This window comes from Cynocephalus volans, chromosome 8 (genome assembly GCF_027409185.1).
Source record: "Cynocephalus volans isolate mCynVol1 chromosome 8, mCynVol1.pri, whole genome shotgun sequence".
In the NCBI taxonomy this organism is placed as follows: Eukaryota; Metazoa; Chordata; class Mammalia; order Dermoptera; family Cynocephalidae; genus Cynocephalus; species Cynocephalus volans.
In genome coordinates this window covers 107,616,422-107,639,985 of record NC_084467.1, presented here as the reverse complement: position 1 = coordinate 107,639,985, position 23,564 = coordinate 107,616,422, and the positions used below count along the sequence as shown (strand labels likewise).

General features: G+C 39.7%; 1 protein-coding gene and 1 long non-coding RNA gene across 2 annotated transcripts; one reads left to right on the top strand and one right to left on the bottom strand.

The window, feature by feature from the left end:
- Nucleotides 1-844: 844 nt before the first annotated feature.
- LIX1L (limb and CNS expressed 1 like) lies at nt 845-20,979 on the top strand. The gene is made up of 6 exons (XM_063104619.1): nt 845-1,207; nt 9,396-9,559; nt 12,712-12,852; nt 17,962-18,057; nt 18,295-18,372; nt 18,718-20,979. Exons 1-6 carry the CDS (start codon nt 916-918, stop codon nt 18,958-18,960), a joined length of 1,014 nt encoding a protein of 337 aa, XP_062960689.1. The 5' UTR covers nt 845-915; the 3' UTR covers nt 18,961-20,979.
- Nucleotides 13,963-23,279, bottom strand: LOC134383502 (uncharacterized). Its single transcript, XR_010024188.1, has 3 exons — nt 23,154-23,279; nt 20,091-20,193; nt 13,963-14,045 (listed from the first exon to the last, which is right to left on the bottom strand). It is a non-coding gene; the product is annotated as an uncharacterized LOC134383502 (long non-coding RNA).
- Between the last annotated feature and the right edge of the window lie 285 nt (nt 23,280-23,564).

Sequence of the window (23,564 nt, the reverse complement as noted above, 5' to 3'; positions counted from 1 at the left end):
CTATGAATAAAGTATCCTTCCTAATCTGCCCCCTGGACTTCTCAGTTTGCTGGTTTTCTGCATGTATTGCAAATCTTTCTCACTCTAATGGAACGTAAAGGAGCCCTCCATTCTGCTCTCTTACTCCCTCCCCCAAATTGGAATAAGTGAAATCAGAATATTACCCAAATATGTGGCATAATGAAAAGATGAAAATATTGGGAATCAGAACACCTATGTCTTAACTCCTTTTTTCCATCTCCTAGCTATTTACCTTGGGGCAATTTATCTGAACTCCCTGAGTGTGTTTTCTTATCCGTAAAATAAAATCTAGTTAGTGATTGTGATTATTAAATAAGATGACACACTAAAATACATTGTATATGCTCACGTGTCAGTATCTTTCCTTGCTTTACCTCTACTAGAAATTGTATGTGATCTTGGACAAGTCACATCACTTCTTCTAATCAGCTTCCTCATCTACATCTATAACATGAAGTGGTCGGATAAATGATCTCTAAAAATCCTCTCACTCTGTCTACAATGTCTACCATTCTTGCATCCAATCCTTTTTTTTTTTCCAAGCCCCGCCCTAGGAGTCCGGCTCGCTTTTTACAGCTCGACACAGGACTCCCAAAGACGCGCTCAAGGTATGCTTCTCCCTTGTAGAGGATATAGCTTTTTCTCTTTGCAGTTGGTTCTCAGAACCTCCACCCTCCTCAAAAATTTGCCTATGGCCCAGAGGTAACAAGCCAGCTCCCGCCCCCTCACTGGTGATTGGCATGAGACTCGGCTCGTCTCCGCCCCCACTTGACTGACGGCTCGGCCCCGGCCCTGGCCCCGCCCTCAGTCCCCGGGCGACGCTGACGGTGGTGGCTGGGACCGTTAGCTCGCCAGACTGGCAGCCTCCGGGTTGCTACTGCACTAGCCGCTGAGATGGAGACGATGCGAGCGCAGCGGTTGCAGCCTGGAGTGAGCCCCAGCGGGAGGGGCACTCTTCGAGCGCTGCGGCCCGGAGTGACCGGGGCCGCGGCGGCCGCCTCCACACCCCCAGCGGGGCCCCCGCCAGCCCCTCCGCCCCCCGCACCCCCACCGCCGCCGCTGCTCTTGTCGGGGGCCCCAGGGCTGCCCCTACCCCCTGGCGCCGCCGGCAGCCCCGCGGTGCTGCGGGAGGCCGTGGAGGCCGTGGTAAGGAGCTTCGCCAAGCACACACAGGGCTATGGCCGAGGTGAGTCTGAGGGTCTGGCCTCCAGCGGGATACCTTCTGTAAGGGAGTAGTGCTCCCAGTTCTCCGGATCGCTTTTCCTAGAGTGGAGCCCTGACATGCATTTCCTTTTGGGGAGTTTCCTTATGGGCTACATACACGCACACACAGATGTGCACACTCATTCACACGTTCAAGCCTCCCACCTCCACCCCTTTATTGAGTTATTCTCCAGGGGCCCCTTTTTTCCAGATACAATGCTCTTTTCTTCCCAACCTTTTCTCCTTCAGAAATGGAATTCCTCCTGTAGCTTAGCTTAATGCCTTAACGTCTCTCTACATTTGAGAACCAGTCCCCATTGTGTGGGATTCTGTCCTTTATCTCAGATTCAAGACATTTCTCATCCATATCCTCTCAATCTTTCCTCTGTGATCTCAGCAACTCCTGGACTCCTCTGTTAATTTATTCCATTTCCTTAACCTTGACTTTTTAATGCTTTACTTATGTATCCTCACTCTGAAATTTCCAGTGCAACTTCAGATTTGCTGGGGAATTAGGTAGTGTCTCCACAAGTCACTTATAGTAATTATGCCTTTAAATCAGGACCCATACCACTGAGCCCACACCAGCTTCCTGTGACTTAGTACCTCACTTTGGTGTCTTTTTCAGTATGGAGGCTCACAACTCTGGCCTGTCTGGTCTGGCTCTGTTTTCCTGGCCCTTGCCCAGGAACTGGGGATAAATCCCAGGCCTTGGCTCTCCCAATGTTAAATTCTTTGGAAAGGAGCCAGGTAGAAACCCTGCTTTGGTTAGAAATCTTCATCTTAAAGATGCCTAATTTCTGAGAAGGGGGATGTGAGAAGGATTTTCTTTGTTGTTTTTGTTTAACCAGTGTACAATTTCCTGTCTGACTTCAAGTTCCAGATTTATAGTGTAAGTAACAAGGAATATATAGCAAAGGGTGTGGAATATAGAATTTAAGTCTGGAATTTCCAGGACAACCTCACTTCCGATGGCTTGGCCAGGTCCTGCTTGACCTGGAATTGACTATACCTTTAACTTTTTAGTTTAACAATAACACGGAGAAAGGTTGCAGGGTTTTCTCTATAGACAATAATGACCTTTGGGCCAGGAAGTGTAGTGAAAAAAGCAGACATAGGCTTTAGAGATCTCTGTCACTTACCAGCTATGTCTTTGGGGATGGGACTTAACCTCACTGAGCTTCAGTTTCCTTAAAAGTTATGATGGATTAACTGAGATATTGCAATTGACACATAATGGGTATTTAAAAAATAAGATTATCATCTAAAATTTGTTGGTTCATACTTCCTGAAGGAGTCAGGGCCAGCCCATGGCTTACTTGGGAGAGTGTGGTGTTGATAACACCAAGGCCACGAGTTCGGATCCCTATATAGGGATGGCCGGTTGGCTCACTTGGGAGACTGTAGAGCTGACAACACCAAGTCAAGGGTTAAGTCATCTTACCGGTCATCTTTAAAACAAACCAAAAAAAGTGTCATTTTCTCCCACTTTTTTCCCCCCTCCCACTCTGATGGTGTAAACTCAAAGATTCCAATGAAAACAGATTTTTTTAGATCCATTTTGGTTTATGTGCTTAATGATTCATTTCCCATGAGTTCCCTTTATTTTTCATACAATTTGAATTCCTACTATGGGGCAGGCACTCTGTTTAGTGCTAGGGATACAAATGGATATGATTCTTAAGTTCATCATGAGGAAATAGTTATTTTTCCAGTTTAATTTCTAGACAAGGCTATGTGATGGAACTGCCATTAGCTACTACACTACTGCTTCCGGTCTCTTTAAGTTGAGACCAAGAGAAGGTCTTTGCTTGTGGGCATAGGAGTAGCTAGGAGTGGTCACCCTAAATCTGAAGGCTTCCTCTTGGAAACTTACAGACATTTATTAAAATTATAGAGGCGTATACCCTTTTTCTTGTCTGTGTTACCTGGAGAGCCTCTCTCTGGTTTGGCTTATAAACTGGGTATCCAGTAAAAAACCTTTTCATTTCCTCAGAAAGGATGAGGGAACAAGGGGATAGTGCTGACAAAGAGCAGTCAGTCAGTCTTCAGACTCTGTGGTGATTCTCTCCTCCAACCTCCCTCCCATCACAGTCCTTCTCATTATTCTTGAGATTCACATTTCCAGTCTGGGTGTCCAGCCAGTACTTTAGGAGAGTTTGGCAGATAGTTCAGCTTCAGGCAAGCAGAATCTCTGCTGATTTGGCCCAGATATTGTTCACCACATGGAATCACTTATTCTGCTTCGATTAATAGGCAAAGCTGCCATTGGCATGTACCCACATACCCTTGTGACTAATGACATGGTATTTGGGGGATGGCTCTTTTCCCCGGAATACAATTTACTTTGGTCTTTGCCTAGATCATTTCCTTTACTGAATCATCTTCAATTCACATCCTTTATCTTCCTGACTGCTACAAATTCACCTTTTCCAGTCATAGTCTTGAGATTTACCTTCACTCATGTAAGATCTCAGCATTTATACAAAAAAATCTTCTGTTATTTCACCTGTTTGTCCTTTATTTACCACCCCCCCTCGCTCCCCCTCCCCACCCCCCCCACACACATAGCTCAGTATGCTTTAGGATCTTAATCAGTTTACAATGCACTGGATTTGGAGTCAGAGGACCTGGTGTTGTCAAACAGTGACTGTGTGATCTTGGAGAAATTGCTCAATCTCTCTGTGCCTCATCTATTCCATTAATTAGTTTAACAAATACTTATTGATCACCAGATGCAGTGGTGAACAGGCAGATATTTAGTCTCTATCTGGATGGAGGTCACAGTCCACCTTACAGAGCATATGTGAGGATTAATGGTATAATAAAGCAGGATAGTACAATAGAAAGAGGGTTGGCTTTGGAGCCAAACAAACACTGTTTCTAAATCCTTGTTCTGGTACTTCTGGCTTTTCCTTAACTTGTTTACTTTTTGTAAAATAGGTATTATAATACCTATCTTGATAGTTTTGTGTAGATTAGATGAGATAATGAATGTAAAGCACACAGCACATAGTACCCAATGAGTGGTTGCTATTGTTATGCATTTGCAAATGCTTTTAAAACTGTGTATATCCTATTATTAGCATTACCCTTTCTGTTGCCCCTTTTTTCCATATGGCATATAGTTCCCTTCTCATGTCAAACCTGTTGTTTGGAATTATTACTCTCTCTTTATGTTACAATATGGCTGCATGGTTGGATGTTTTGCCCAGCTACTACACGAGATTGAACAAATGAATCTTGTGTAGTATTTTTCTGACAGGTTGTTTGTTTTCCTCAGAATCATAGACAGCTTCTTTTCCTGTAAGTGATCTGAATATTTCCAATTTTTAGAAATGTTGGATTGGTCCCTATATCAGTTTCCTGTGGTTACTGTAACAAATTATCAAAAATTTGATGGCTTAAAACAACAGATATTTATTTTCTCAGAGTTCTGGAGGCCAGAAGTCTGAAATCAGTATCACTGGGCCAAAATCAATGTGTTGGCAGGGCCATGCTCCCTACAGAAGCTCTAGGGGAGAATCCATTCCTTGCTTCTTCAGCTTCTGGTGGCTGCCGGCATTCCTTTGCTTGTGACTGCATCACTCCAATCTCTGCCTCCATGCCTTCTCCTCTTCTGTGTTTTGTAGAATCTGCCTCCCTCTTTTAAGGACACTTGTCATTGCATTTAGGGCCCACCTAGATAATCTAGGATAATCTCTCCATCTCAAATTCCTTAACTTAAATACATCTGCAAAGTTTTTTCCACATAAGGTATAACATTCATGTTTTCCATGGATTAGGACTTGAACATCTTGGTAGGGGCATTATTCAGCCTACCATAGTCCCCTCCCAAAGTTACTGTTACTTCGCAATCCCTCCCTTCCAAAGAGACTGTACACTATGGGCTATTCAAGGATACCTTCTAAAATTTGAAATAGGAAATATCAGATGAAATATTGTTAACCAGCTTCCCTATCTTCCATAATAATGTGAATTAAGCTGGGCCAGCCTATTCTCACCATCCTGTATGATCAGGGAGGACCTTTTTACTTACCTCTCAATTTCATTATCTAATCATTATCTCTTTATCCCTGCTCCCCCATCACAAAATTATATTTATTCTTATGATATAAAATTTTAACTGTAGTTTCATGTGTTTTTTTTGTTTTGTTTTGTTTTGTTTTTTGTGGCTGGCCAGTAAAGGGTATAGTAACACTACTCTCTAACAAACTGAGCTAATTGGCCAACCCTTTATGTGTTGTTTTAATGTTTTTATTCTGGCAGATAAACAATTTGTACCTCTCATTTCACTTAGATATTCATCTAATATTTTATCTCCTGAGGGCAAAAACCAAATTATTCTCTTCACTGTTCAACATCATGGTATAAGCGCTTAAATATTCCTTACTATCTTGGTCTTTCTTGTTTCTTTCAGCCTAGCATCTGTCAGTAAATTTCAGAAAGCAATTGTAGGTATCAAAAATATATTTTGCCCATACAAAAATGTGTATGTCTCAGTCATTCCTACTTTACCACCTCACTGTTCTTTAACCATCCTTATGTAAACATTATATCCATGGTTTCTCACTGAAAATCTGATTTAAAATTATGGGCAACCCCCCTCACATATACACGTACACAAACACAAACATGCACAAATACTCATATGCACACACATTTTACTTAACAGTTTTAGGGGGCTTGTGAACCTCCATGAAGTTCAACCATAGTCTGGACCTCAGACCCTGGGTTAAGATTCCCAAATTTAAAGAACATTGTTGGCATCGGGTATCTATATTCATGCCCCAACTCTGCCCCAGCTGTTTGACCTTTAGCAAGTCGTTGGACTAGTTGATATCTAAAGTTCCTTCTAGCTCTAAAAATTAATGATTCTATGAGCATTTTCAATGAAGATCACAATTAATTGTTTTTCTTCACTACTTTGCCCAACTTCTCACTTCATACTCATATTTCTGAATTGACTCCCCATTTCTTTTCACTTTGAGTAGTCATTCAAAAATGGTCCTATACTTTGTGCCAAGAGAGATTTAAGGGGCTATAAAATGGACATATGCTTTTTAATAGGACCTTCCCAATTATGGTGGTCTCCTCCCCTTCTTTACTCCAATATTCTCCCTATTGCTTGCATTTCAGGAGAGCTGTCACTCAGCTCATTGTGCTAAATTATCTCGAAGGGGGAACTGGGACTAAAAAGATCTCAGTGGAAAGAACAAAGATGGCTAAGCTTTCTGGGCAGTAATGACCTTTGAAGAGCCCTTGCCAAAACCAGGGGTGGGAAAGAGAGAATTTCCTTTTCATGTTGTCTCTTAACAGAAGAATGAACATTCTAAAAAGTCAGTTAAATATAGGGTATAAGAAAATAGTTTATACTGCTTTTCAAGTTCCGGCTGGTACATGGGGTGCTTGTTTCATTTGCAGAGCAGGGGAGATAAGTATTATTACTGGCCACTAGATTTTGAACACCTTGCTGGCAGGCACTACGTGTTATTCTCTGCATCCCTAATGCCTAGAAATAGAGCCACATACCTATTAAGTGCTTTAATTTTTTCTTAATGTGTGTGTGGCAGCCATGAAAACATGCTGTTCAGATTTCCTGCGGCAGTGAATACACCTTAACAACTTCAGCTGCTGCCCTCTCTGGGTGCATCACCACATTTGCACTGAGGCCTCACATCCTACACACTGCTGTTCTAGCCAGTGACTGAGCATGGTAGGGGTATTAACGCAGGCACATCCTGGTGAGATATGGTATTACTTTGGCTTGAGGACTTCCTACTGGCTTGGCTAAACCTTTCTTGGACTATACTGCAGTCAGACTCCCATATCCAAACCCTCTTCCTTCCCTCACTTCCTCAGGTGTCAGATCTTCACCGTGATCTGCCTTCTACTTCCTCCCCAATAAATCTCTTGCATGTCTATCCCATTTTGGTATCTTCCTGGCAGACTTGAATTAATGCAATATGAAAGAATGAATGAGTCCTTGTAATTAAGAGTGTGAGAGTGGTCATGTTGCAAGATACTGGAGTGATGATGATTTATTACTATGAGGCTTTAGTTACAGCCATTTGAAATGTTTGAAACCCTAGAGTCAAAGTGATCTTTTCCAAAGGCAAACTGATTTCATCCCTTACTCTGTATAAAATCTTTCAATTGCTTCCCACTGCGGTAGGATAAAGCCAATACCCTAAAGTGTCTTAAAATGCCCTACTTGGTTTGGTCCCTGCCTCCTCTTGCAACCTCGTCTTGCATTACACTTCCCCTTACTCTTTGTTGTAGCCACAATGGCCTTCATTTAGTCCCTTTATTCACCGTGCTCTCTGCTGTCACAGCGCCTTTGACCATGCTGTTCCTTATGCTCAGAGCACTATTCTCTCACCTTTTGCCTAGTGAATTCTTACTCATACCTGAGCTTAGATATTATCACCTCAGGGTAGATTTCTTTGACTTCCTTAACTAGATCAGATACTCCTACAGCATTTCACACCATCTACCACTCCTTTATAGCACTTATCACAGTTGCAGTTTTACATTTGTTTGAAATTATTTGGTTAATATCTCTCTCCCTTTTTACTCTGTAGGCTACATAAGGAAAAGGAACCATATGTGTTTTTGCTATTGTAGCCTACCATCTAGCACATAGTCTAGCACAGAGTAGGTACTAAGTATTTGTGGAATGATTGAGCCCAAGTATTAGGGGATGGAAGAAAGTGTTCTAGAATACAGTGTCGGGTCTGGAGTTTGATTCTACAAACTAATAAGTTAGCCAGTTACTGTTTCATGGATGCTAACAGAAGTCAAGGGACTTCTAGGTCAGAGACAAAGGACTGTATTCCTCATAGCACAGCAAGTAGCATGAACACCCTGTTTGCATCAGTTCCCCTCGCCTCCCAAGTCCAATGTAGAGGGCTTAGATGGATACCTGCACAGGCCATGGGGTGCATCACCAGAGACGAACACTGAGCTTGGGGAACCTGCCATTTTGTAACAAGCAGTACACAAGCTTGTTCTTTATCCCAGAGGGAGACATCACCTCATCCTTTAAGGTTTCTTGCTGCAAACACAGTCCTGAGAAATGGCCCAAGTAAAGAGCAGCCAGGGCTTGGCAATCTTGGCATACCCATTAAGATGTTAAGGAGCACAAGTGATCTGTGGAGGAGTGTCCCAGCATACAGTACCTCCAAAAATCATTCATACCCAAGTAGAGCCTCAGAAGTCTCTCTCTCACACTCACACAAGCAGACACACACACACACACAATACACATAGTAGTCTAGGATGGAAAAGGATTCTGGCTATGGGTTTGCTCACTAGAAGCACAGGCTTGAGAATGACTAATAGGGCCATATTTCTTTGAGCAGCAGTATTGCATAATGGTTAAGAACACTGAACCTGGAACCAAGACTGCCTGAGTTTGAATTCTTACTCTAATACTTTCTAGCGTTGTAACCCTGGGCAAGTTATGTAATCTCCCTATGCCTCATTTTGCTCATCTGTAAAATGGGGATAATAAAGTACCTGCCTCGTAAGGTTGTGGTGATTAAATGGGTAAAACACTTAGGAAGGGGCCGGCCAGTGGCTCACTCGGGAGAGTGTGGTACTGATAACACCAAGGCCATGGGTTCGGATCCTATATGGGGATGACTGGTTAGCTCACTGGCTGAGTGTGGTGCTGACAACACCAAGCCAAGGGTTAAGATCCCCTTACCAGTCATCTTCAAAAAAAAAACAAAAAACACTTAGGAAAATGCCTGACACAAAGTAAGTGTTCAGTAAATGTTAGCACTTATTATTGTGGTCGTTATCATCATCCTTGGTCAGCTGACCAATGTGGAATAATCTACTTGTACTTCATCAGGCAGTGATAATGGTCTGCTGACTTTTAAAACTCTGCTTCCAATATTTAAGTTATTCTCCTTTGGTGTCTAGGGCTAATCAAAATGTGCACTAGAGAGGTAGAGAAGGAGAGCAGGAGTATTCTGGTCTTCCTGTGCAAATTAACTTAATCATAGTCTTTGTTTATTAATTTAAGTGCTTTTAAATGGTGATAGGTAGGGAACTAAGGGGGTAGACTATTAACGAAGGTACACATTACAAGTACTATATTGAAGTACAGCACCACTTGGAGGTATTCTCACTGCTGAACTTAACTACTTCTCTTTTTGTAGTGAATGTGGTGGAGGCACTTCAGGAATTCTGGCAGATGAAGCAGTCCCGTGGGGCTGACTTGAAGAATGGGGCTCTAGTGGTTTATGAGATGGTTCCCTCCAACAGCCCTCCTTATGTCTGCTATGTCACCCTTCCTGGGGGAAGTTGCTTTGGGAGTTTCCAGGTAAGAGTTGTGAGTCTGCAGTAGCAAAGTTAAACGCTTAGGTACTAGTAAGGACTTTCTCCATCCCTATGGCCATTAAATCTCCACCTGAAATCACATCTGAGTACCTAAACCAATTCTGGGCAAATCATTCTGGCAAGTATCTGAGGCTCATTTTGACCACAAAAGAACCAGAGTAGCATGCTTTTCTCTCAGCCTGCAAAAACTCAAACCCATTTTGAATTTAAGCAGTTATGAATATGCCCTTACTCAGTATATCAGACTACCAGCACCCAACCCATGGTCTCATCTGGCTTCTATTATTGCATTCCAACTTCCTGCCATCCCTTCTTGAGGATATATAGAACAATATTCCTTGCTTCCAGTACTTTTTCATAGGCAATTACTAAAGAAAGAAATGTTTGGGTTCTCTAAGAGATCAAAGAGGAAGGCACTATGTATGGTGGAAACAGTATTTATCCAAGATTTGGGAGATTCAACTACTCATTCCCATGACTGTCAGTGGGACATGTCAGGTAACTTCTCTGGGCCTCTGTTTCCCCATCTATAACATGAAGGAAATAGGTTCGATTATTTCTAAAGTCTTTTCTACTACTAACATTCTGCAATTATATGAAAGACCTATGATGATGAAAAGAATGGTTTCTATTAGGGGTAGTAAGAAATTATTATAGACTAGTGTGAATATTATCGTCAAAGTTGGATTTTTTATATTGCAGACAGGAAGGCAGCCTTCTGAAATGTCAGCTTAGAGTCTGAATAGAAATTTATCTTATTTTATTTTTATGTTTTTGGTGGCTGGCCCCATGGTAAATAGGAATTTAAAGAAGACAATAGATACCTTTGTTTTGTTTTCCATATGGTTTGTATAACCCTTAGGGCAAAGTTAAAACCACTGCTATGTACTTCTATAGTGCCTTGAACTTCCCCTATCATGTCACTAATTACAATATATCATAATTGATTGATCGTCTCTCTAAAGTGTACTGTGCTTCATGGAGGCAGAGATCCTGTCTGTCTTCTTTCTTGTTTGGTATTTGCTGTGGATTGAATCTCCCCCCAAAACTCATTTGAAATTTCATCTCCATTGTAACAGTGTTAAGAGGGTGGGAAGTCCTATTATGGTAATTGAAAGGTGGAGCCTTTAAGAGGTGATTGGATTGTAAGGACTGTGCCTCCTGAATGGATTGATCCATTCATGGAGTAATGGGTATAGTTCTGATGGCTTTAAAAGGAGAGCAAGTGGGCTGGCCTGTGGTTCTCTTGGGAGAGTGCAGTGCTGATAACACCAAGACCATGGGTTTGGATCCTATATAGGGATGGCCGGTTCACTCACTGGCTGAGTGTGGTGCTGACAACACCAAGCCAAGGGTTAAGATCCCCTTACCAGTCATCTTATTAAAAAAAAAAAAAAAAAAAGGAGAACAAGTGAGGAGGTCTTGCTCAGCCCATTCTCACCATGTGACATCCTGCCTCATAACAGAAGGCAGCCCTCACCAGATATGTTCCCTGGACTTTGGACTTCCCAGCCTCCAAAACTGTAAGAAATAAATTTTGTTTCTCCATAAATTACCCAGTTTCAGATATTCTATTATAAGCAACAGAAACAGACTAATACAGTATTAAATCCCTACCACCCAACTCAGTGCCCAGCACACAGTAGGCACTTAATACATCTGTTGCATGAATGAGTGCCATGGTAGTTCAGTTCATGCCTTGAACAGAAACTGTTCAAAGAAAACTTCATTTCAAAACAGGTAACTAAATTTTTTTCCTCAGCCATTTCAAAGAAGTAAATATATGTCCAAGACAGCTAGTGTTTATGCTTTCTCTTCGTAGAGAATAAGATCTTTCCATCTTCTTCCCATCTCATCACATTGTTAAATAACAATTTGAAATTTTGATGATGATGCCCATAACTGAACCATTATAGTAATGTGATTTCTGTTATTTTCTGAATATGCAGAATTATCTATCTTGGTCTCTTTTAGCTTATACCTTTTATATCTACTTTGTCAGGTAAAATTTCTCCTAGTGGTTTTCTTCACAGGTAACTTTTTCAGAAACAGCATTATAAAGTAGAGTAGGCAGCAGGCTAGTAATAGAGAAGTAGAAACAGAGAAACTGAAGAAGAAAACTTAGGGTTAATGTACCAAGCTCCACATGCTGTCTCAGAGAAAACTGCCAGCTAAAGGAAATTAGGAATTATTGATAGTAAGGATGGTTAAGTAATGAACATATCCTGGTCTACTTTTTAAAACTGCAACATCACTTTCTTCCTTTCCTCTAATCTTAATCATAAATGACAAGAGGCACAGAGGCCTTTGAGGCAGCCAGTAAAGATGAATTATAAAGGAATAAAATGGTGGCTAGGGATCTGAAGTTGAATGATTTAAACTTCTGAAAATCAGACTTGTTCATGATGTGTATGTCAAATACAATATAAAAACATGAAATAATTTTTAATTTTTTCTTGCTTTCCTCAGGTCAGCTTTTCTTCCCCTAGCCACTCCTATCCTCCTTGTTTCCACTGGGAAAAAAACAAACAAAAAAGACTACAGATTTCTTCTTCATACTTAGACCTTCTTCAGGGACAGCTCTTTTGGCTTATTACATTATTGAGGGAAATGCCTGCTCACAGCTAAAAGTGAAGTCCAAGAATTCCATATGGGTACTTCTGATAGAGTCTAAAGGCCTCCTCTGCAGAAGCAGCCTAGACACAGTTTTGTTCTAATCTTGGGTTGTCTAGAGGAACCCAAAAAACCTTGCCTGTCCAAAGAATAAGAAAACAAGGAACAGATTTCTACCAAGGCTGGCTGGAAATCTGGCTTTTGAGTAATTAACTCTGTTGACAGTTTAAACAGGTGTATTTTTCATGTCCAGTGATTATATGCTGAAGTCTTCAGTAGCCTTCCTCATTCTGCATTGTTTGGTATGAACTGCAGCCATCTTCAGTTCCTTAATGACTTCAGGATGTTCAATCAAAATTATGTTTCCAAACATCCCAACCATTTAACAATAAAAACAATGAAGAATATATTGAACACAACTGACATCCAAAGAATGTCCAAGTGTCTTCTGTCTCAAGTGTTTACCTCCCACTGTTTCTTCCTCTCTCAGATGCACATATTCATTCTTTCTCCCCTGCCTAGTTTTGTCCCACAAAAGCTGAGGCCCGGAGGAGTGCTGCAAAGATTGCGCTAATGAACTCTGTGTTTAATGAACATCCTTCTCGAAGAATCACTGATGAATTCATTGAGAAGAGTGTCTCTGAGGCCCTAGCATCTTTCAATGTAAGTTACTTGGAGTTGGAAGGAAGGAGAGTGGGGGATGGGAGAACTGGCTTGGTTGGGAAATCTTGTAAATTACTGGGAAACAGAACATGAATTCTTGTTTTCTTTCCTGTCCAAATCTCTGTTCTTTGTACTTATTCTCTGTCAATCTTTTGTGACACATGCTCCATATGTCTGTCTCTAATACTTTATCTGTTTATGTTTTTTTGTTTTGTCTCTTTCATTGTATCTCTTTGGTATCTAAAAACTTTTAATTCAGGATTTGTGGAACTTTAGAGCTATTCTATAATGAAAATTTAGCATGAATCTTGCTTTTCCCAATCTTAGTTCAAGACCTCAGTCCCTGGGGGCTGGCCTGTGGCTCACTCGGGAGAGTGTGGTGCTGATAACACTAAGGCCACGGGTTCAGATCCCATATAGGGATGGCCGGTTTGCTCACTGGTTGAGCGTGGTGCTGACAACACCAAGTCAAGGGTTAAGATCCACTTACCGGTCATCTTTAAAAAAGAAAAAAAAAAAAGACCTCAGTCCCTTACTGTTCTTTCCTTATATGACTGTTTTTATTGTCACCTGTCTCCTACCTCAATTACTTCATCTTATTAATGAAGAACCCCTTTATAATACAGTGTTTCGTCTTTTTTCCTTTTTAGGAATGGAGAGGATAATTTATTTATTCTCTCTAAAAAGAACATCTATTCTTTCAAATGATGATGATAATAACAATAACCATAGCTAATCCTATTTACCTTGTGCCAAGGACTACTGTAGGGGATTTATATGTATATTTTATCTCATTTGATCATCACAATAATCCTATGAGGTATAAGTACTATTATTACCCCTATTTTACAGATGAGACTAAAAACAGAGGTGAAGTTTTGCCTGAAGTGATACAGCTAGTAAGTGGTAGAGTCAAGACTAAAAACCAAGCAGACATAGCTTAGAGGTACATCTTAGAAATTAACACTGCCTTCTTCCTTTCCACAAATTCATTGATAGGGTGATAAATCAGACCAATTTTCTGTTTCTGTTCTCTTTGCATTTAGTTAAGATGTAATTACATATACTAAACTGCTTCAGTTATCTTCTTTGTGGATTAGCTGTTGAATGCTTTAAATCATAAGTTGGCTTTCCTTTGTTACTTAGGACCCATCTATTCTTCTCCCATTATTCTTTGCCCCAATCAATAGCATCTGCAAGGAATAAAAACATTTTTATATTAATCAAAGCCAATTAAAATTAGGAAAGTACATTTGCCACTCTTAAGTCACCTTATAGTATCATAAAATGAAACATTAGTTTGGATTATAGAAAGCAGGATGTGCTGTAGTTATGAGCATGGGCTCTGAATTCATTGTATTGAAAGTATGATTTTATTTGCTATGTAACTAGCTTTGAGCAAATTACTTCATTAAGTCATAGTTTCCTCATCTTCAAAATAGGATAACAATTATACTTATCACAGGGTTATTGTATAAAAGAGAGAATATATCTAAGCACTTAGTATATGTTAGCTCTTCAGGTGACTGTGGATGCAAGTAACAGAAAATCTCACTTTAAATTGACCTGAGGAAATAAATAAAGGAAGGAAATTTTTTATCTAATATGACAGGAAGTCCAAAAGTAGGACAAATTTCAGGGCTGGCTGATTCCATGGATCAAGAATGTCATCATCTGCCGGTCTAGATTCTTTCCAACTATGCACTTGGCCATCCTCTAGATATTGGCTTTATCCTTGGGCTGGCTCCCCTCAAAGTATGAGATGGCTACAGAATTCCAGACTTTAAATACAGACATCATTACATCCGGAGACAGAAGATCATCTTTTCTAGTGTCTCTAATTGATAGCAAGGAAGGCTTTCCCAGAAGGCCCCCAGAAGACCTCCCTTCAACTTCCCCATGGCCAGAATTCCCATCTTAAAACAAATTACTGGCAGGGCAGGCCTGTGGCTCACTCGGGAGAGTGTGGTGCTGATAACACCATGGCCACGGGTTCGGATCCCATATAGGGATGGCTGGTTAGCTCACTGGGTGAGCATGGGGCTGACAACACCAAGTCAAGGGTTAAGATCCCCTTACTGGTCATCTTAAAAAAAAAAAAATAATAATAATAATAATAAATAAATAAATAAAACAAATTACTGGTAAAGGGGATTAGGAGTTACTCTCTGAAGTTGGGATAAAAATATTCTCTCCTAAGGCACATGACAGATGGGTAGTCACTAAACAAGATTAAGGTTCTATAGTAAGGAAGAAGGAAAGAGATGTTGAGTAAGTCACCACCAGTGTTTACTACAAAGTGTTTAAGAAATGTGAGCTATTATTATTCCCATGACACTATTTCTCTTTGATTAATCCCCCAAATTGAGAATTTAATAGATTTCTCATTAATTTCCCAATGGAATCCCCATTATCCAGAGGAGTTGGCTGTACAGATATGATCATTATTTCCACGTCATGGAAAAGTTTGGGAAGCACTGAATAAGGTATCATATTGAACAATTACAGGCAAAAATGAAATGGTTGCTTGCCTCAGAGCCCTAAAGCCTAATTTTGAAGATTATCTTTTTCTTTCCTCCCATTTATAGCCCCTCCGACTTTTCACCTCTAAGTTAAAATTTTATGATCCTTGCTTCACCACAAAGATTAACTACAGTTGACCCTTGAAAAACACAGGTTTAGACTGTGTGGATCCACTTATATGCAGATTTTTTTCAATAAATATGTTGAAAATTATTTTGGAGATTTGTGACAACATGAAAAAACTCACAGACAAACCATCTAGTCTAGAAATACCGAAAAAATTTTTTAAAAGTTAGTATGTCATGAATGCATAAAATATATGTAGATACTAGTCTATTTTATTATTTACTACTATAAAATATAGATAAGTCTACTATAAAAAGTTAAAATTTATCAAAACGTACCTACACAAACACAGATATACATGGCAATATCTGCATTCAAGAGAAATGTAAACAAACATAAAGATGCAGTATTAAATCATAACTTCATAAAATTAACTGTAGTATATACTGTACTACTGTAATAATTTATTTTTTAATTAATTAATTTTTTTAAAAAAGATGACCGGTAAGGGGATCTTAACCCTTGACTTGGTGTTGTGAGCACCACGCTCAGCCAGTGAGCCAACCTGGCCATCCCTATATAGGATCCGAACCCACGGCCTTGGTATTATCAGCACTGCACTCTCCTGAGTGAGCCACGGGCCAGCCCTCTACTGTAATAATTTTGTAGCCACCTCCTGTTGCTATTGTGAGCTCAAGTGTTGTGAGTATCCCTTTAAGATGCCTCATGTGGCTAATCATCTCGGGTGAGCAGTTCATTTCTGCACTAATTTGTATATCTCAGTAAAAAGTGATCCCACTGTTTTCTCTTTCTTATGAGTTTCTTTTTTTCTTTTTCTTTTTTTTTTTTAAAGATGACTGATAAGGGGATTTTAACCCTTGACTTGGTGTTGTCAGCACCACACTCTCCCAAGTGAGCCACGGGCTGGCCCTTCTTATGATCTTCTTAATAACATTTTCTTTTCCCTAGTTTATTGTAAGAATACAGTATATAATACATGTAACATACAAAAATAGGGGCTACTTGACTGTTTATGTTATCAGTAAGGCTTCTGGTCAACAATAGGCTATTAGTTGAGTTTTCAGGGAGTCAAAAGTTACACTTGGATTTTTGACTGCACCGGGCGGAGGGGGGTGTTGGCACCCCTAACCCCTGAGTTGTTCAAGTGCCAACTGTAATTACATGACCTATATTCAAACAGCATAGAAGTGTATAATTTGTTGAAAGTTATACCTCCCCAAACTTTCGGGAGTGGTGGAAATGTTTTACGTTTTGTTGTAGCTGGTAGTTACATGGGTATATGCATTTGGCAACACATCTAACTGAACCCTTAAGATCTGTGCTTCTTATTGTAATATACCTCAATTAAAAAATATATATATAGTTTTGCATAATTCTACTCCCAGAGATTCTTGATAATGGTATGGTACAGTCTTTATTAACACTTTTTATAGTCTAACATATATGTGTGTATAAGTATTTTTTTAACACCAAAATGGCACCATCACCAAATGGCACCAAGCCATAGCCAGTACCATAATGAATTTGGATTGTGTAACTGGATACCAGGTCCAATACAATAATGCACCTATATTTTATATGATTGGAGTTTTTAGTCGACATATATCCCTTTAAAAAAATTTTTTTAATTTAGAAAATATATTTGATTCTCAAAACAATCCTATAAAGTAGGTCTATGATTATTCCAATTTTACAGATAAGGAAACTGAGGAACAGAGAGATTAAATGACTTCAAGGACACATGATCAGTAGAAGCTCTAGTCCATGCTCTTAACTTCTATACTGTGTTGTTTTCACACACACTAAGCTTGAAGGTAGGACAATGTGTCTTGGTTACATGACTCTGCAGGGGTAGAACTAATAGGAGATACATTAGGCAAATGTCCAAAAGGCCAAACTGCTACCCAGAATTTCCCATGCTTATGGCTCCTACTATTTCCCTTTCAAATCCATTGCTCCATTGTCCTCTAGGTTACTCCAACCCTGTATGCCAGACTCACTCTTATTTTGCCTAAACCCTTCTCCATGCCTCAGTGTTTCCCCTTTGTAAAACAGGGAAAATCAGATTGACTTTTCCTTATCACCCAAGTTAAATTGTGTGATGACCTTGGAGTCCTGTGGATCTGTGCTGATCAACAGAATAGCCACTAGCCACATAACTATGGTGCACTTGAAATGTGGGTAGTGTGAATTGACATGTGCTGAAAATATAAAATGGACACCAGATTACAAAAACTTAGTACAAGAAAAGTAATGTAAAATACTATTTCATTAATAATGTTCATACTGGTCATAGTTGAAAAAGAATATTTTGAATATGTTGAGTTAGATAAAATATACTATTAAAATTAATTTTACTTGCTTATTTTTACTTAAATGTGGTGGCTAGAAATTTTAAAATTAAATATGTGGCTCGCATTATATTTCTATTGGACAGTGCTACTCAAGATGATAATCCTGATTGAAAATTATTTGTCTTTTCCTTTCCTCTGTTACCAGGGCAATAGGGAGGAAGCTGACAACCCAAATACAGGGATTGGTGCCTTCCGATTCATGTTGGAATCCAACAAGGGCAAATCAATGTTGGAGTTCCAGGTACTGTTTCACCTACTTCTCTGGCTCTAATAACATATATGCAAGGTCAGCTTGCATATATGTATTGCTGCCTACTAATCCTTAAATCATTGATACTGAAAAAGAAGGGAAAGAAGGTTGAATATTTTTCAAAATATAAATACCTTCCTTCCCCCAAGAGTATGTCACCATGTAATTCTGATATAACCTCCCAATATAAAAATCACTGCCGTGGTACTTCCTATCTTCTTCCCCCAGGAACTGATGACAGTTTTTCAACTGCTGCACTGGAATGGCAGCCTTAAAGCGATGAGGGAAAGGCAGTGCTCTCGGCAGGTAAGAGATCTTATGGGTGGGGTGAGTCTGGCAGAAGGACTATTTTGTGGCGGCTGCTATGTTCGAAATAAGCAGGCCTATTGTTACCAGGTTGTGAATATTGAAAGCCTCACTTAAATGCCCTCTTCACTCCTATAATCTTTCCTATTTAATTCTTAACTGTGATTCCTTTGCCTGTCTTGTTTTCTCCACCAGGAAGTTTCCCTTAAGAATCTCCTTTGAGGACTTAGGTGCTGACTTCAATTAGGACTCCGAGGCTAAAAGTTTCTAGTCCTGGTTGGGTCAATATGTTATGATATGAACCTTTACTGCCTCAGTGATCTTCACATTCCTCTCCCCAACTAGGAGGTGTTGGCTCATTATTCGCACCGGGCCCTGGATGATGATATTCGCCACCAAATGGCCTTGGACTGGGTGAGCCGGGAGCAGAGTGTACCTGGGGCATTGTCTAGAGAGCTGGCCTCCACTGAGCGAGAGCTGGATGAAGCCCGGCTGGCAGGCAAGGAGCTGCGCTTCCACAAGGAGAAGAAAGATATTCTCATGCTGGCTGCTGGGCAGTTGGGCAATATGCATTCTTCTAACTGCTAGGCATCCACCTACATACTCCCCCATCCTCTCCAGGCCCTTTTTTGTATGTCTCATTTCTAAGACTTAGGATGATTTCTGTACATACTTTCTCAGTTTTATACTTTGAGAAATATATATATGTATAGATTCTACACCCGGATTTCTATTTGCTAAGAGATCCCTTTTCTCACTTCTAGTTTTTAGGTGTAGTTCCATTTGAAATGGCTGTATTCTATAAGAAAGAACAGGCTATCTTTGAAGCTTTGTTGTTAAACTTCTAGATTAACTCTATGTAGTCATTTCTATAGCACATGACTGACCAACTGTTCCATGTCTCCTTCTTAAAATAACAGCCTGAATAAGGACTATGTGCCCCTTTCTCAACCTCATTCCTGCTTTCTCTTGGACTCAAACAGAGTATGAGTATGAAGCCTTTGGCTTTGGTTTATCTTGAGCTGGACCTGCTTGGTACCCCTCCCCTCCCCACTGCTACATTACTCCTTCTCTGCTATTTTGTTTTAAGGCTTCCCTACCGTATTATTCAGAATGAAGTGGAGATCTGGTTTCTTATTTTTTATTATTATTATTTTTTTAAGATGACTAGTAAGGGGGTCTTAACCCTTGACTTGGTGTTGTCAGCACCACGCTCTCCCAAGTGAGCTAACCGGCCATCCCTATATAGGGATCCGAACCCATGGCCTTGGTGTTATCAGCACCACACTCTCCCAAGTGAGCCACAGGCCGGCCCTAGGTTTCTCATTTTTAAATCACTCCTGAGAAACTGCCCAGGAATAGGAGAGGAATTATAAACACAATTTATGGGGGTTTACTACCTAAATTGCTTCTGGGGCATATCTATTTCATACCAGTAGTCCAGTTTTCTGGAAGTACTCTACAGTAAGAGAGTTAGAATTGAAACTGATTATTTTTCAATATTCTCTTTTCACTTCTCTCCTGCTCATCCAGCTTAATTAAACCCTATATTTAGACCTTCCTGTCTACAGAGATTGGCAGAAGGTAAAACATATTTCCCTCCTCCCCCTCCTGCCATCATTTTGCTCTTTGGAAGCACTGTCCTATTTGGTGAGTGAGGGCTATGTTCCTCTCACTTCCACTAAGTTGCTGCTATTTACCATCTTAAATGTATGTACCTTAGATTCTCATTTGTTTTCTCTCTTTTCTTTCGTCTTCCTCCACATTGGGCATAAGGTGATCAGGAAAATTAGATGAGACTATGGCACTTTCCAATGGAACCTTGGGAGAATGTAGGAGGGAAAAAAGAATCAATGATGAGCTATTTGTATTTTTAATACCATTCTCCTCCCTCACCTCTCTCCTGGGTGAAATAAGAGAGAAATGATCTGGAGTATAGCTAAAGCATTCTCCTTTTGGAGAATTTTTTGTTGGTCTAATATATTTTTCTCATGTTTCTGTGATCTCCTTTATACTATATTACTGCTCAGTGTACTTTCTAAACTGAGCTTGGGAAGTTTAATGCTCCAGCAATAGGACTTTTCATTTAATGATTATACAGAGTTTGCTTTTAGAAATAAATTAGGAAACAGGCCACAATTTGCACTTTTGGGTTATAGAGGGGCAAGATGAAAGGCAGCTTTCTTGCTTTTGAAATCATCTTAGTGATCAGTACATATATGGGATCAGAGGTAGAGAATCAAGCTACAATTGTATTAGTGCTTGAAAGGGGCTTCCTTGAATTCTCCAAGCTCCATTTTTGTATGTCATGAAGCAAATCTAAGGCTAGAGAAGATCCTCCTACATTAAATAATAGGTGCATCTATCTGTTTTTATTGATATTTATAACCCAGAAATCATAAATCCTCCAGTTTCTCTTATGCTCCTTTCTCTGGGAATGTTAAGGGGTGTAAGTTGTGGGAAGAATTGTCCTTGCAACTCCCGGATTTATTATTTCTCTCAAATACCAACCAGTAAGATCCAAAATAACTTGGGAAAAATTATTCCCTGATCCGTCAACTTTTGGTGTCAAAGGTTTTACTTATCTTTTTAGCACTTTCTATGTATTTTATATGTACAATTTTACACAATTAAAAATAGATTTTGATCTAGTAAGCCAGACTGACTCTTTCTTCAGACCCACATCAGAGGAGCTCTAAAATGCCCCCGTTATTTTACATATTGACTAAAAAAGAATTTTTTATTAGTATTTTTGGGTGGTAGAAATAAGATTGCACTGATTAGAAAGGCAGCCTGCCTCCCCTTCTCTAGACATTTAAGGATCTTGCATTTTGTCCTTGGTCCTTTCTCCTCAAGTTCTACCCATTCCCACTAGCATTCTCACCCACTATGATGGCTTAAACACTATACACATGATTCTTAGATCTATCTCTTCCACCCCAACCTGTTTTGCGCTTTTACATCTATATTTCCACATACTGGACATCACCACCTGAACATGACAGAAGCACTTTGAACTCACATCCAAAATAAAACCCATTTCTCCATACTTGATCCTCTTTGACTCCCTAGATCTGTTACTGGAATTATTATCTACTCTATTACCTAAGCCAGAAACCTCAACTCTTCCCTGTCATTGTCCACTTACTGTTGAATCTACCTCCTATATAAACTCCCTAATCTCTTTTGTGCATATTTACTGCCTTAGTTCAATCCTTTCTCATCTCTGGACTGGACCACTGCAATAGGTTCCTAACTGGCCTTTCCCTCCATTCTTACTATCCTCCATACTACTTTCATATTTCTTTCTAAAATACTTATGACTGTGCCACTCCCTTGCTTAAACTATTACTTAGCTATCTTTACCATTAGCAGCATTTCCCAAAGTTTTATATGTAACCCCTGGCATTACCTGAGATGAGTTTCAGGTGGTATATGGGCAAACATTTTTTATTTTTAATAGTTATGCTTTTATCTGAATTTGTGGTGGAAAATATTAGTTTTTCATTTATGGTAGTGATATTAAAATTTCCTTTTAGTGTAAATTTATGTTTAAAAAATCAGTCTATTTAAGGAAATATTAAGCAAAAAATAGTATGGTGGCTGTTTTCAAATGTTAGAAGTAGAGAAATTTCTTGCCTACAGGATAAATTCTAAAATCTTTAGCATGGCAATTTGACCCTAACTATATTTTCCAGCTTCATTTCTCAATCACATAGCATTAGGCATACAGAATTTCTTGCCATTCTGATATTTACTCATTCCATAAGTATTTATCAAATATCTACTGTGAGTCAGGCACTGGGCTGAACTTTGGGGATAGAGTTGTAAATAAGCATTTCTGCTATAATGATTACATTCTAATGGGAAAAACAGACAATAAACATGTTAGAAAGTAAACAAGGTTATTAAAGATTCCAATTTAAGTTCTATGAAGAAAATAAACAGTCAACGAAAGGAGTGTAGAGAAGACCCCTTAGGGTGAAAGTAGTATTGAGACCTAAAGGATGAGAATGAACTAGCCATGTGAAGAGCTGATGGAAGAGCATCAGGAACAGAAAGTTGCAAAAGCCCTAATGTGAGAAAAGAGCACACCATAGTTGAGGGAAAGTGTAGGAAGAACTTAATGGGTGAGGAGGAAGAATGGTGGTTGAAGAAGTTGGAAACGTAGTTAGCGCAGGCTGTGTGAGTTTGAATTTTATTCTAAGTGTAAAAAAAAGGAAGGGCTTTATAGGAAGGTAACAAAATAATTTCTAAAAAGATCACATTACCTGCTGTGGAGAATGGGTTTGTCTCCTAGTCTTAATACTACTGCTTTGCCTGGAAAACTACTCAGCCTCAAAGGCCCAGTTAAAATGTGAAGGGCTCCTAGTCCTAGAAACTTTCTCTGTGCTGCCATAGCACTTTATGATAGCAATTATTACTTTCATAGTGTAATTATAAAGTGAGTGTTATAATACAATTATTTATCCTTGTATTGCCAGCACTTCCTCTAACATCAGACATACATATAGCCATTCATAACTGTTTGATTAATAAATAAATAAATAACTGCATCCTCAGTCCACTATTGTTGAAGACATATTAGGATTCCAGAACTCGGGGGCAACTGGGGGGTAACATGCCCCAACTCCTAGGTTTTTAAATTTGAAATATCTGTGCCATCTTCAAAAAAAAAAACTAAGGCACCTAGTTCAAGACCATGACTTTTTTAAATTCTCAAAGGTTGTAGGGAGAGTTGGGGAATTTTATCTTAAAAAAAAAGTTGATATTTGTCTCACCAATCATTTCCTTAAGAGAGAAATTTGGTGCTGCAGTACGTTCCAGAAGTAGCTTTGAGAACCAGCATCGTTTATAGAATAAAATGTTTCTGTCACAGATTGGGATGCTCCTCGGTACAGGGTACAGGACGGGAAGTTTGGAGAGAAAAAACTTCCTTCAAATTCCATCTCCTAGTTTGGTGTGAAAGGAGACGAAAAGCAATTTCCTAATAAAGAAATTAGGCCGCGCTTTACTGTTAATTGTTTTTCTCATCAGCTACCATAGTTAAGAGGAAGCCACTAACTCCGCCTACCCCACTAGTTTGTCCTCCCAACACAGCTGCATTCAGCTCGCGACCTGCTCAAGATGGCCACACGAACACTTCCGGCATCTTTCCGAAATAGGCCCGCCTCCATTTGCGTGTTTTTATC

What these genes read in the sequence shown, in the direction of transcription:
- LIX1L (XM_063104619.1), top strand. Translation starts at nt 916, where the DNA reads ATGGAGACGATGCGAGCGCAGCGGTTGCAGCCTGGAGTGAGCCCCAGC. An exon ending in GTTGCTTTGGGAGTTTCCAG is followed by an intron (nt 9,560 to 12,711) that starts GTAAGAGTTGTG and finishes TCCCCTGCCTAG; the next exon opens with TTTTGTCCCACAAAAGCTGA. An exon ending in AATCAATGTTGGAGTTCCAG is followed by an intron (nt 18,058 to 18,294) that starts GTACTGTTTCAC and finishes TTCTTCCCCCAG; the next exon opens with GAACTGATGACAGTTTTTCA.